Source organism: Bos taurus, chromosome 29 (genome assembly GCF_002263795.3).
Source record: "Bos taurus isolate L1 Dominette 01449 registration number 42190680 breed Hereford chromosome 29, ARS-UCD2.0, whole genome shotgun sequence".
Taxonomy (NCBI): Eukaryota; Metazoa; Chordata; class Mammalia; order Artiodactyla; family Bovidae; genus Bos; species Bos taurus.
In genome coordinates this window covers 46,932,103-46,943,858 of record NC_037356.1, presented here as the reverse complement: position 1 = coordinate 46,943,858, position 11,756 = coordinate 46,932,103, and the positions used below count along the sequence as shown (strand labels likewise).

General features: G+C 53.2%; 1 protein-coding gene across 1 annotated transcript; it reads left to right on the top strand.

Annotated features, from left to right (window-relative positions):
- Positions 1-868: 868 nt before the first annotated feature.
- FGF19 (fibroblast growth factor 19) lies at positions 869-6,331 on the top strand. The gene is made up of 3 exons (XM_010821272.3): positions 869-1,423; positions 1,826-1,929; positions 4,682-6,331. Exons 1-3 carry the CDS (start codon positions 1,183-1,185, stop codon positions 4,991-4,993), a joined length of 657 nt encoding a protein of 218 aa, XP_010819574.3. The 5' UTR covers positions 869-1,182; the 3' UTR covers positions 4,994-6,331.
- Positions 6,332-11,756: the final 5,425 nt, after the last annotated feature.

Below are 11,756 nucleotides of genomic sequence, written 5' to 3'. Positions count from 1 at the left end.
GCCCCTCCCCACCAGGTAAGGTGCTCCCCTGTTCCTGCCCGCCGCGCGCCCCGCGAACTGCACGCCCAGCCCCTGGAGAAGCTCTCAGGGACCCAAGGACAGCACCGACGACGAAAGACACAGCAAAAACAGAGGAGCCTCCCTGCGCTACGCGCCCTGGAAAGTCAGTTTCCCAGTCTGCAGCTTGCAAGCCCACCCTGCCCCACTCCAGGCGCCCTCCTCCCAGGCTCCGGGTCCAGGGACCGCCGCGGGCCGGGCCCGGCCGATACCCGGGCTGAAGCGCCATCTAGCGCTCGCCCGCGCGACCCTATTGTTCCTCCGAGAGCCCAGGTCGCGCCTGGCCCCAAGCCGGGGGACAAAGTACTGGCGTGGAAAGGGGGGCCGGGCAGGAATCTGAAGAACATAAAGCCGGATAACGTGAGAGGCTCTGAGCTGCAGGGGGAAAATAAATTCCAGTGGACCGCTCTACCCCCGGGGCTTTAAGGGCTGGAATCGTGGCGTGAGCGAGTGGATGTGGATTGTAGGGGAGGGGGCCCCAAAGCCGAGGCGGGGTTTTTCCCACCGGGAGTGAAGGATGCAAAGCTCAGTGTCCCCCGTCCCCGTCTTTGATGTCGGGACCCCGGCTCCGCGCAGCCCCGGCCAGCGCCCGGCGACGAGAGCATTCCCGGGGGGTGGGGGGTTGAAACCAATGGCCTGGGCGGGGGGGTGGGAGTGGGCTCCGCCGTCCGCTTCATTTCTTTACAAAATCAAACTCGCCCAGACGGAAGCGACCTGGCGTCGCCCCAGCGCCGCCAGGAGGAGCTCCCCTCAAGTTTCCAGCGAAAGAGGGCCTCCTTCACTTCCAGATATGGGCGGGGTCACCCGGGCGGGGCCCAGGGAGAGGCTGGGTCGGGGGGCGGGGTGTGAGTGGGTGTGTGCGAGGGGCGGAGGGCTGATGCAATCCCGATAAGGGCTTCGCATCGCGGGCAGACGCGCTATATAAGGTCTCCGGCCGCCAGCAGCCGCGCCGTCGGAGCTGGAGAGGTGCCCAGGTCCCCGGAGCGTGCAGCGGTCTCCTGGCTCAAGGGCACGGCCACCCCTCCTCCGCACGCTCTGTCCCGCAGGGCCTCGGGGCCGCCGCCCAGCCTCCCGCACCCTCACCGCCAGATCTGCGCGCAGAGCTCCGAGCCCGAGGGAGGTGCCATGCGGAGCGCTCCGAGCCGGTGCGCCGTGGCCCGCGCCCTGGTCCTGGCTGGCCTCTGGCTGGCCGCAGCCGGGCGCCCCCTGGCCTTCTCGGATGCGGGGCCGCACGTGCACTACGGCTGGGGCGAGTCGGTTCGCTTGCGGCACCTGTATACCGCGGGCCCGCAGGGCCTCTACAGCTGCTTTCTGCGCATCCACTCCGACGGCGCCGTGGACTGCGCGCAGGTCCAGAGCGCGCACAGTGAGTGCCCGCCGGGCCCCCACCCGTCACAGCGCCCCTTCTTCCCTTTGCCTCCTTCTCGCTCCCGGAACCCCGGCTCTTGGCACTTAGCGATCTCTCCCTCCCCGACCCCCCGACTGCGGGAGGAGCTGGGGGAGGGGGCAACGGGTGCGTGGACCTACTGCACCGATGGGCTCCCCTCCCCTTCCCCCACTTCGGCTTCTGCGGACCCCCCCCCCCGCCCCCACCATTCCGGGGAACTCCAGGTCTTGGCACCTGGGCGTTCCACTCCCATCCCGAGCCTCCAGACATGGAGAGGGGCTGGGGGGTTGGGGAGGACGGGCCTGTACACCCACCAACCACTTTCACGAGTTGTGGGCCCCGCGGGTTCCGGCTGCAGTTTTCTGCTGTTTTCCCGCCCAGGTTTGATGGAGATCAGGGCGGTCGCTCTGAGCACCGTAGCCATCAAGGGCGAGCGCAGCGTGCTGTACCTCTGCATGGACGCCGACGGCAAGATGCAAGGACTGGTAGGTGTCTCGGTCCGGCCGGACGCGCGGGGGCGCGGGCCTGCGGGGCAGGAGGGCGCGCAGGGTCAGGTTCAGTTTCCTTGTTTGCTCTGTCCGGGCCGGTGTGGAACTCGGAGGGGAAGGCGGCGAGGCCCGGATTACTCTTCTGTCCCACTTTCTAATTTGTAAGTTTATGGAGAACGGGTGAGGCCCCGCCTTTGCATTCCCCCTGAACTAGAGGCAGATCAGTCGGACGGAGGAAGTCGGCGCTTCGATGTTAAACGGGGAGCCCACCGTGGGCGTTTTCGGCTTTGCCCTGTGCGCGTGTGGCGCTCGCCTTCCCCTCCCTCCTTGAGGTAGTTTTTTTTTTTTTAAAGTGGTGGGTGGGGGGGTGGCTGGGGAGGAAAAAAAGAAAAAGGGTGTATCCACAACTTGGATTTTTTTTTTAAGTCAGAAGAAAAATTACATTTGGGATTGAAGAGGCTTTTTAAAATTAATTTTTACCCGCTAAAAAATAGATTATTTTGTAGCTGCGTTGGGGTCCTATTTTCGTGGCCGCACTCATCCCCCTGTCGGGCTCACCTGTATGGCAGAGGCCTCTTTGGGTGGCGGTGGGAGGGCAGGCCCAGGTAGCCAGAGAAGTCTGGGGGCAGGAAGTGTGCAGATGCCGGCTCTCTGGTCGCCGGAACAAAGGCTGAGAGTTCAAAGGGAACCTGAGCCCCCCGGGCGCGCAGCGGAGGCTGTGTGAGGTCCCGGCCTGGCGCAGGGCCTCAATGCAGCCCTGCTGGGCCGGGGCTCCGATGGAGGGCCAGGGGGCAGCAGGGGCAGGGGAGGGCACCGGCCCTCCAGGGATGCCCTCCTGTCCGCGGCTCAGATCTCTTTAGTGTCTCAGTGTTTTGTGGCTCTGGTGCCCCTTTATTCTGTTTATCCAGAGATAAATAAACCTGGCTCAGGTTTTATGGCATCCCGCGTGAAAGGACAAGAAAGGCGGCAAGAAAGCTGATACCCAAAGCCACTCCGAGCCCCCGCAGTTGCAACCCATGTGAGGTTTACTTAGGGGTGGTGGGGGCTTCAGGGGCAGAGCCCCCGCAGGGGCGGCTGGGTCTAACCCATCATCATTCTAATCCAAACTGAGGGTCCCTCAACTAAAATCCTGTTCTGCCTCTAGGTCCTGCGGTCACAGTTTAGCAAAACTTGAAGATTAAAAAAAATAAACAATTCCACATCCTCCCAGAAACTCGAAGTCGTTACACTCTCTCTTTGGCAAATGAGATGTCAGTTTCTCCCAAAGAACCAGCAGGGTGAAATAGTCACTCTATTTGATTTTAATTCCCTTGTTTATCAATTTGCATTTCTCCCCTCCATCTGGTGGCCTTATTCCCCCGCACGGGAGCTGGGCATATCGCTCCATTGGATGCAGGCCTTATCAGGGCCTTATCTGAGCACAGCGCTCCCTCACCTGCAGTGAAGCGACCTTTGTAGGCTTGGGCAGAAATGAGACTGGGTGCCTCCCAGGGCATTTTATGGCCGAGCCCTCCTGGCTCCCCGCCTTTGGCTGTGCTCTTGTGTCCTGAAGACAAACTGACCCTCTGCATTTGGGACTCCACCGGCTCACTCTCAAACTTCTGCCTTCTGACTTTCTGGCCACCCACGGGGTGCAGGCTTCCTCCTGGCCTGGGGGGAGGGGGCTGCCTTTATCTCCACGATCCTGGCAGGCTGCCTGGAGGGCAGCTACTGAATAAAGGAGCCAGAGGGACTGAGGTTTCTCTTACCAGAGCTCCAGACAAAAAGGCTCAGGACCACAGTCATTTGGGTCTAAATGGGAAATAGATGCTTTCATCTGGGCTCCAGATTGGATTACTCGTGATTCTTAATTAAAAGACTGATCCTAAAAGGATAACCTAGTTAGCAGTGTTTCCCAAACCGCCTGTGGAATACAAGGGACTTTTTCATGGCAATAATTATATATTTAACGTCGGGGAGGGAAGCATTGCATGCCTGTCAAGGCTGTGACTTTATAGATGTTGCTCAGAACAAGACCAAGTTTAAAAAGTGATGTGACTTAGTGAAAAAATACAACGGATCTATGTGAGTTATATATAGATACTGAGAATATACACCGAACACATGAAATATACCTGAAGTATGTGTATATAGTTGAAGGTTATAAAGTATAAAGGTATACAAACTACATATATGTCTAATATGTTGAGTATATATGTTTAATGTTACACATGTATTTTCTGTGACATTACTATTTACATGTGAATTCAACGTGATGTGTATTTAATGAGCATATTAATATATAACAAAAAGCTTTCATACTGAATATATAAGTACCTATATATATTTTGGGGCTTCCCTTGTGGCTCAGCCAGTAAAGAATCCGCCTGCAATGCTAACGTATGTGTTTCGTATATGTGTTTAATGTCTAACACATATTTAATGTTATATAATTTATGTTTTATTTATAACATATATATTACTTATAACATTTATGTTAATATGATGTAATATCTAATGGGTATATTAATATAACACATGCTTTGCATTTTATATGTGTGCATATATAACATTATACTAAATATTTATGTGTTTATATATGTTCTTTATACACCTCCGTGCTTTATAAACTTGCACACATCCTTGGCTAATGGCATGGGCCGTTAGCCAACGGCGTGGACACCTACTCACCTGCAACTGGTTGTCCGGCTGTCTCTGCTGGTCACCCAGCCCGGTGGGCCCCGATTGAGGCTGTCTCTTTGCTTCGCAGACCCAGTACTCAGCCGAGGACTGTGCTTTCGAGGAGGAGATCCGTCCTGACGGCTACAACGTGTACTGGTCCAGGAAGCACCATCTCCCGGTCTCCCTGAGCAGCTCCAGGCAGAGGCAGCTGTTCAAAAGCAGGGGCTTCCTGCCGCTGTCTCACTTCCTGCCCATGCTGTCCACCATCCCAGCCGAACCTGAAGACCTCCAGGAACCCCTGAAGCCTGATTTCTTTCTGCCCCTGAAAACAGATAGCATGGACCCTTTCGGGCTCGCCACCAAACTGGGATCGGTGAAGAGTCCCAGCTTCTATAATTAATGGAGGCTCTGTCCTCTCCCCTCCACCCTGGCCCTGGAGACCAGGACCCCAGGCCTGAGGTGCTTGCGGAGTGGGTTTTCTACTCCTGTATGATCCTGAGTCCAGGTTCTATGTAGCTTTAGGAGGAAATATTTAGAACTTGTACATAGACAAAGTTTTACATGGGCTGTGCCGGTTTCTAGCGGATAGACTTGTACGATCATAAAATGGTAAGCCTTCCACCCCACCCACCCAGCTTCTACCTACCCCAGCCCCTCAACCCTGCTGGACGAGTGTGTGCTGCCCTGGTTCTGCCTGAGTACCTCCACTGGCGGAGAGCTCACTGCCTCCGGCAAGGTTCTTATGCCAGGCTGAACTTCTCAGCAGTTCTCTCCTCCTATTCTTTTGCAGCACGCGTGGCCAGAGGAAAAGCAGTTATTTTTTTAAAACTCATGGGCAGGTAATCAATTTTGTGAAACCTCAGGTAAATCTGACTCTACTGCCTGGGGAAATTCTTCCAGCTCTCAACTCCAAGAAAGGACCACTGGGCCTCCCCAAGCTCCTCCAGCACAGAAGTAACCACTTGCAGGCACCACCAAGCTCCAAGAGCAGGGGGAGCCCAGAGGCCCCTCCAGCCGGGGTCAATCTTGAGAACTCCCTGTTATGGCTGGCTCTGGGTTGGACAGCCTCATGGGACCCCTTGGCAACCCACCCGGGGCAGATAAGGCGGCCTATCCATCCCTCCTCTTCCCCCCCTTCACCATTGCTCTGCACGTGGTCAACACTTACCCGGGGTCATGCTGGTCCCCTAAGGTGAATGGCCGCACTGCCGCCTGCTCAGAGGCGTGGCCAGTCCCGGCAGCATCTTCCTTGCCATGGTGGCCGGGGTTTCCAGGCAATCGATCTCGGGTTGTCACTTGAGGGCCCTTAGAGAAGGAACCCTACAGGCTTCCTCCCCGCAGTTCACTCACCTCATTCCGGGGTCTGACCCCCACCTCCTTTCTACCCGCTGGGATGTTGACCTGAAAAGGTCAGAGCAAGTCCTCCGCCTGGGGTCCTGACCCTTTCATTCCAAAGCCCCGAAAAAGAAGATCTGAAAACCCCGAATCTCACCAGTAACTTGTCAAAGCCGCATGGAGATCGAGTCCGTTTTCCAGCACTTGGTTTCCACTGTGATATTTATGAGTAATTTATTGTGTTTGATATGTACATCTCTTTATTTTCTTACTTTATTTATACCCCCAAATGGTATTTATGTATGTACACGAGTTTTGTTTTTTTGTTTTTTTTCTACATTAAAGGGGAATTTGTATCAAAAATTATCTGGAATATTTGTGCAGGAGGAGAGGGGAGGGAAGGAGCCTGTGTCCGCTGTGTCTGAGACTTGGATCACTGGGGCCACGTGATTCTCTGTTGGGGGCACATGTTCCTGAATGTTCTAGGATGATGAACAGTGTCCCCAGCCGCTACTGACAATGCACCAGTAACACCCCCTCACCCCAGTCATGGTAATCAAAAATGTCCAGAAGTCGCTACCTTTCTCTGGGGGACAAAAGCGCCCTCTCATTTGACTGAGAACCTCTGGCCTAAACGTACAGGGTTTCTCGTGCCCAGTAACAAAGCAAGTGGCAATGCTGGGTCACGGGCCCAGTGACACCCAGGCTGTTCTGTGACTCTCGTGGCATTTCCATGGTGTGGCTTTGTGGTCTCAGCGTGGGTACTGAGCCTTCAGTAGAAACTTCTGTCTTCTCAAGCCAGGGACATGGACTCGCAGCTGCCTTGGCCTCTCATCTGCAAAGCCGAAGCTTTCTTACACCTTTCCCACAAATGCCATCTGCATCCAGCGAGCCAGGTCGCAGGGCTCACCCCACCGCCTCTGCAGGGCCAGCTGGGAAAGCAGGTGGCAGGTGCAGCACAGTGCTGCTCTGATGGAAGGGGATGGGGGCCGGGCGTCTGCTCGTGAGAAAGGAGGCGGTGGTTGGTACCCATGGAGTGACCAGTTCAGGACCTACCTCCTAAATGCAAGTACAGGTGCGTGGATTCAGCTGCAAAACTTGAAAGTCGGTACCAGGCTGCCAGGGCCCGGCGGTGGGGTGACTGTAAAGGTGGTGCTGAGACAGTTTTGCGTGTCTCTGGTGGTGGTGGCATCAGCTCCACACGTGTGATAAAACGCCAGAATTGCACACGCCTTTGACTGACCTGGATTCCCTGGTTTTGATGTGGCCCCAGGATTACTTAAGATGTAAACACTGCAGGGAGCTGGGCAAAGGGGATACAGGACCTCTTTATGCTAACTTTGCCACTTACTGTGAATCTAGAATTTTTCTAGAATAATTCTAAATTAAAAATAAGGCTCCTTCAAGACCCCCAAACAAAATGAACCTGTTCTCTGACTTCATAAAAACCTCAAATGTTTGCTCCTCAAGCCATCCAGGTCACAAATGCAGTGAGGCTAAGAGTGAAGCCTGGAAAATGGACTGCGGGAGGCTCAGCAGATCCTCCTCCACCTACTGGCTGTTCATGTTTAGCTGAGCCTCAACTTCCTCATCTGTAAATGGGCAGAGAATAGCACCTGGTGTGGACAAATGTCGGCTTCACTCACTCAGCACAGGGTGACTGGGTGCTTCGGTGGGCCTCTTACGATGTTTGAAGTGTTAGTTGCTCAGTCGTGTCTGACTCTGTGACCCCATGGACTGTAGCCTGTCGGCTTGCTTTGTCCATGGAATTCTCCATGGAGTGGGTGGCCACCTGGTGCAAAGAACTGACTCACTGGAAAAGACCCTGATGCTGGGAAAGATTGAAGGCAGGAGAGAAGAGGATGATGGAGGATGAGATGGTTTGATGGCATCACTGACTCGATAGACATGAGTTTGAGCAAGCTCTGGGAGTTGGTAATGGACAGGGAAGCCTGGTGTGCTGCAGTCCATGGAGTTGCAAAGAGTTGGACATGACTGAGTGACTGAACTGAACTGAACTGAACTGGGTCGTTCCCTTCTCCAGGGGATTTTCCCATCCCAAGGATTGAACCCATGTCTCCTGCATTGTAGGCAGATCCTTTACAATCTGAGCCACCAGGGAAGCCTTGTTAAAGTCTATGAAGGCTATTTCACTGGGCTCTTCTCACTGCACCAGCAAGTGGTCCCCACCTTCTAAACCATCTTTCACACTGATGACACCCCCAAGGCACTCAGAATGGAATCCTGCCATTTGCACATCAGGGCTTCCCTGGTGGCTCAGTTGGTAAAGAATCCGCCTGCAATGCGGGAGACCTGGGTTCAATCCCTGGGTTGGGAAGATCCCCTGGAGAAGGGAACGGCTACCCACTCCAGTATCCTGGCCAGGAGAATTCCATGGACTGTGTAGTCCATGGAGCTGCAAAGAGTCGGACACGCCTGAGCGACTTTCACTTTCATTTGCATGTCAGGAGGGCCTTTCCCTCCTTAATGCCCCGTCATCCTAGGTAGACAGAACCGCGTAACAGCGCTTACTGATGCATCATCCTCTAGCCCTGCGTTATAGACGAGGGAGTGTGGGACCAGAGAGGGGAAGGCACACATGCAAAGTTGCGCAGCCCAGAGGCAGGATGACGGAAGGCTCTGGGGTCAGGCCAGCCTGGCAAGGAAACCCCAGGCTCTTGACCTGCTGTGTGACTTTGAGTCAGTGCCGGCCCCTTTCTGAGTCTGCGCCTTGTGAGAAGGGTGAGATGAACAATGTCTGCCTTGCAGGGCTGTTGGAGGAAATTGAGTATTTTTTTTTTAAACCTAGTTGTTTGGTCTGACTCTTTGTGACCCCACCGATGGTAGCCCACCAGGCTCCTTTGTCCATGGGATTTCCCAGGCAAGAATACTGGAGAGGTTGTCATTTCCTCCTCCAAGGGATCTTCCTGACCCAGAGATCAAACCCATGTCTCCTGCATTGGCAGGTAGATTCTTTACCTCTGAGACACCAGGGAAGCCCCTGCAGTTGAGTATCATTTGTGTGAAAGATCCTGATACAGCGTAGGCTGCCAGCAACAGCAGCCCTCGCCGAGGCTAGAACACTCCACCCTGAACCATTACTTCCAGTGGTTCTCAGATTTGGCTATGGATAAAAAATGTCACCTGTCACATCAGTCAACAAAGGGTGTTGCAGCCATCAAGCCCCCAGTCACGGCGGCCACCCAAGACTGTGCACCCCAAGGGCTTTCAGGATGGAGAAAAGCAGGTTGCTGGCCCCAGAGAGCTGAGATTCAATCAAAGGAGTGATTTCAATGAGCCCAGACTCCTGCATCTGCCCGTACAGAGAAAACTGCTAAATTCATTAACTTGAGATGTCTGGCTTTTCTGTAACAGTAATCTTCTGATGTCTAAGGTTTTGATGCGAGTACATGGTTTTGTTTATCTTTGGGTTCTTCTTAAAGCAGTCCCTCAGACCTGTCTGAGAGGCTCAAGTCCTCAAAAAGTCTGTGGAGTAGAACATAATTCTCAACTTCTGGGTGGTGTATCTTTTCAGTCGACAGGTTGCACACTGGAATCCCCTGGGGTGGGATGATTAGCCCCATCCCTGGAGATCCTGATTTAATTGGAATAAGTCTGGTCTGGACACAGGGATTTAAAAAAAATTGAAGTATAGTTGGCTTACTGCATTGTGTTAATTTCTGCTGTACAGCAGTAATTCAGTTGTGCACACGCACACACATATGTGTATATATGTACATCACTCTTTAATGTTCTTTCCCATTATGGTTTATAATAGGGTATGGAACATAGTTCTCTGTGCTAGACGGTAGGCCCTTCTTGTTTATCCATCCCATATATAATAGCTTACATCTGCTAACCCCAACCTCCCGCCGCACTCCTCTCCCAAACCCCTCCCCCTTAGCAACCACAAAGCTCTTTTCAAGGCCAGAGGGACTTTTTAAATCTTCCCCCTTTGTTCTCCTCTGCAGCCTAGGTTAAGAACCAGAGAAACAGTTTACACCCCATCCTTTTTACTCTAGAGACAGACACTCCAGGAGAAAAATGAAGTGCCTCCCACCCTGGAGCCTCTTCCCTGCAGCATAGCTGACGATGAGTAAACGCACAACTTCATTAACTAACTTATACTAAAGTGTTGATGGTTGATGTGCCTTCTCTTCAGGTCACATCTTCAGGTCACATCTTCAGGTCACTTGACCCAGAGGCCAAAGAGTCGTGATGACTGTCTCTATGGATGATGTGGGTAGTCTGGCAGGAAATGGGGAAGATTAGTTTTTTGAGACTGTCTCTCAGCACCCAGCCCCCTGCCCTGCAATGCGGGAGACCTAGGCTCAATCCCTGGGCTGGGAAGGTCCCCAGCAGTAATTCAGTCATGCACACACACATATATTTAAAAGCATGTACATTGCTTTTTAATGTTCTTTCCCATTATGGTTTATCACAGGATGTGGAACACAGCTCCTTGTGCTATACGGCAGAACCTTGTTGTGTATCCAAGGGAACGGCTACCCACTCCAGTATTTTGGCCTGGAGAGTTCTATGGGCACAGGAGCCTGGCAGGCTACAGTCCATGGGGTCGCAAAGAGTCAGACATACCTGAGTGACTTTCACTTTTGATTTTCACTCACCACCCACCCCCCCTGCCCTGCCTCCTCCTAGAAAGGTGGATTGCTTTCTTGCTGTCTTTCCCCTCCCTGCTTAGATAGTGCTGTCAAATTTAGCAAAGAAAGTTCAGCATGCCTAGTTAAATTTGAATCTCAGATAAGCAAAGCTTTGTCTCTCTTTTTTTCAGTATAAGTATGTCCCATACAATATTTGAGACATACTAAAAATTTATTTTAGAAGGCTGAGCACTGAAGTATTGATGCTTTTAGATTGTGGTGCTGAAGACTCTTGAGAGTCCCTTGGACTGCAAGGCGATCAAACCAGTACCAATCCTAAAGGAAATCAACCCTGAATATTCATTGGAAGAACCGATGCTGAAGCTGAAACTCCAATACTTTGGCCACCTGATGTGAAGAGCCAACTCATTAGAAAAGACCCTGATGCTGGGAAAGATTGAGGACAGGAGGAGAAGGGGATGACAGAGGATGAGATGGTTGGATGGCATCGTTGACTCAATGGACATAAGTCTGAGTGAACTCCAGATGGTGAGGAACAGGGAAGCCTGGCATGCTTCAGTCCATGGGATCACAGAGTCAGACACGACTTAGCGACTGAACAACAGTAACAAATTATTGATTGTTCATCTGAAATTCACGTAAAACTGATGTCCAGGGTTTCATCTGGCCATCCTAGCTTTAGCTCCTCACCACTGACATGGGGTGAAGTGATGAGGGAGGGCCAGGGGCAGAAAGTTGCTCATTTGGACAAGCCTGGCCAGGGATCAGAGCCCAGAAGCAGAATCCGGAAGACCCCATGGGCAGGGCACCCTTGTAGAATTCCATTCTTTGTTTGGGCCGGCTCCTATCTGTAAAGTGAGAGTCTTGATACCCCGGCAAGGCCTGTGCATGCTGGGTCTGGGCCCAGACGGCATCCGGGGTAAGGGTCTCGTCTCTGCTTCCAGGCATCTCCATCCTCTGTGATGACGAGGCCGTCCCCAGTGGTTCCGGCTTCTCTTCCATCCTCCTGCCTCGTCAGCAGGGGTGAAGCACAAGTCTCTCCTATCAACGGCTCCTGCAGGAGTCCCAGGTCTGGTGGACTCTTATCATGTCCCATCTTCTTTCCGCACCAGATCTCCACAGCCAGGAGTCACGATGCTCTGGCTGGCCAGGGCTGTGTCACTTCCTCTAGCCCCCGGAGGAGTTGTCCCCATGAAGCTCTGGGCT

Excerpts from the sequence above, each read along its gene's own strand:
- FGF19 (XM_010821272.3), top strand. The coding sequence starts at position 1,183 with ATGCGGAGCGCTCCGAGCCGGTGCGCCGTGGCCCGCGCCCTGGTCCTG. Across the intron at positions 1,424-1,825 it reads GCAGGTCCAGAGCGCGCACA|GTTTGATGGAGATCAGGGCG; the intron begins GTGAGTGCCCGC and ends TTTCCCGCCCAG. Across the intron at positions 1,930-4,681 it reads ACGGCAAGATGCAAGGACTG|ACCCAGTACTCAGCCGAGGA; the intron begins GTAGGTGTCTCG and ends TTTGCTTCGCAG.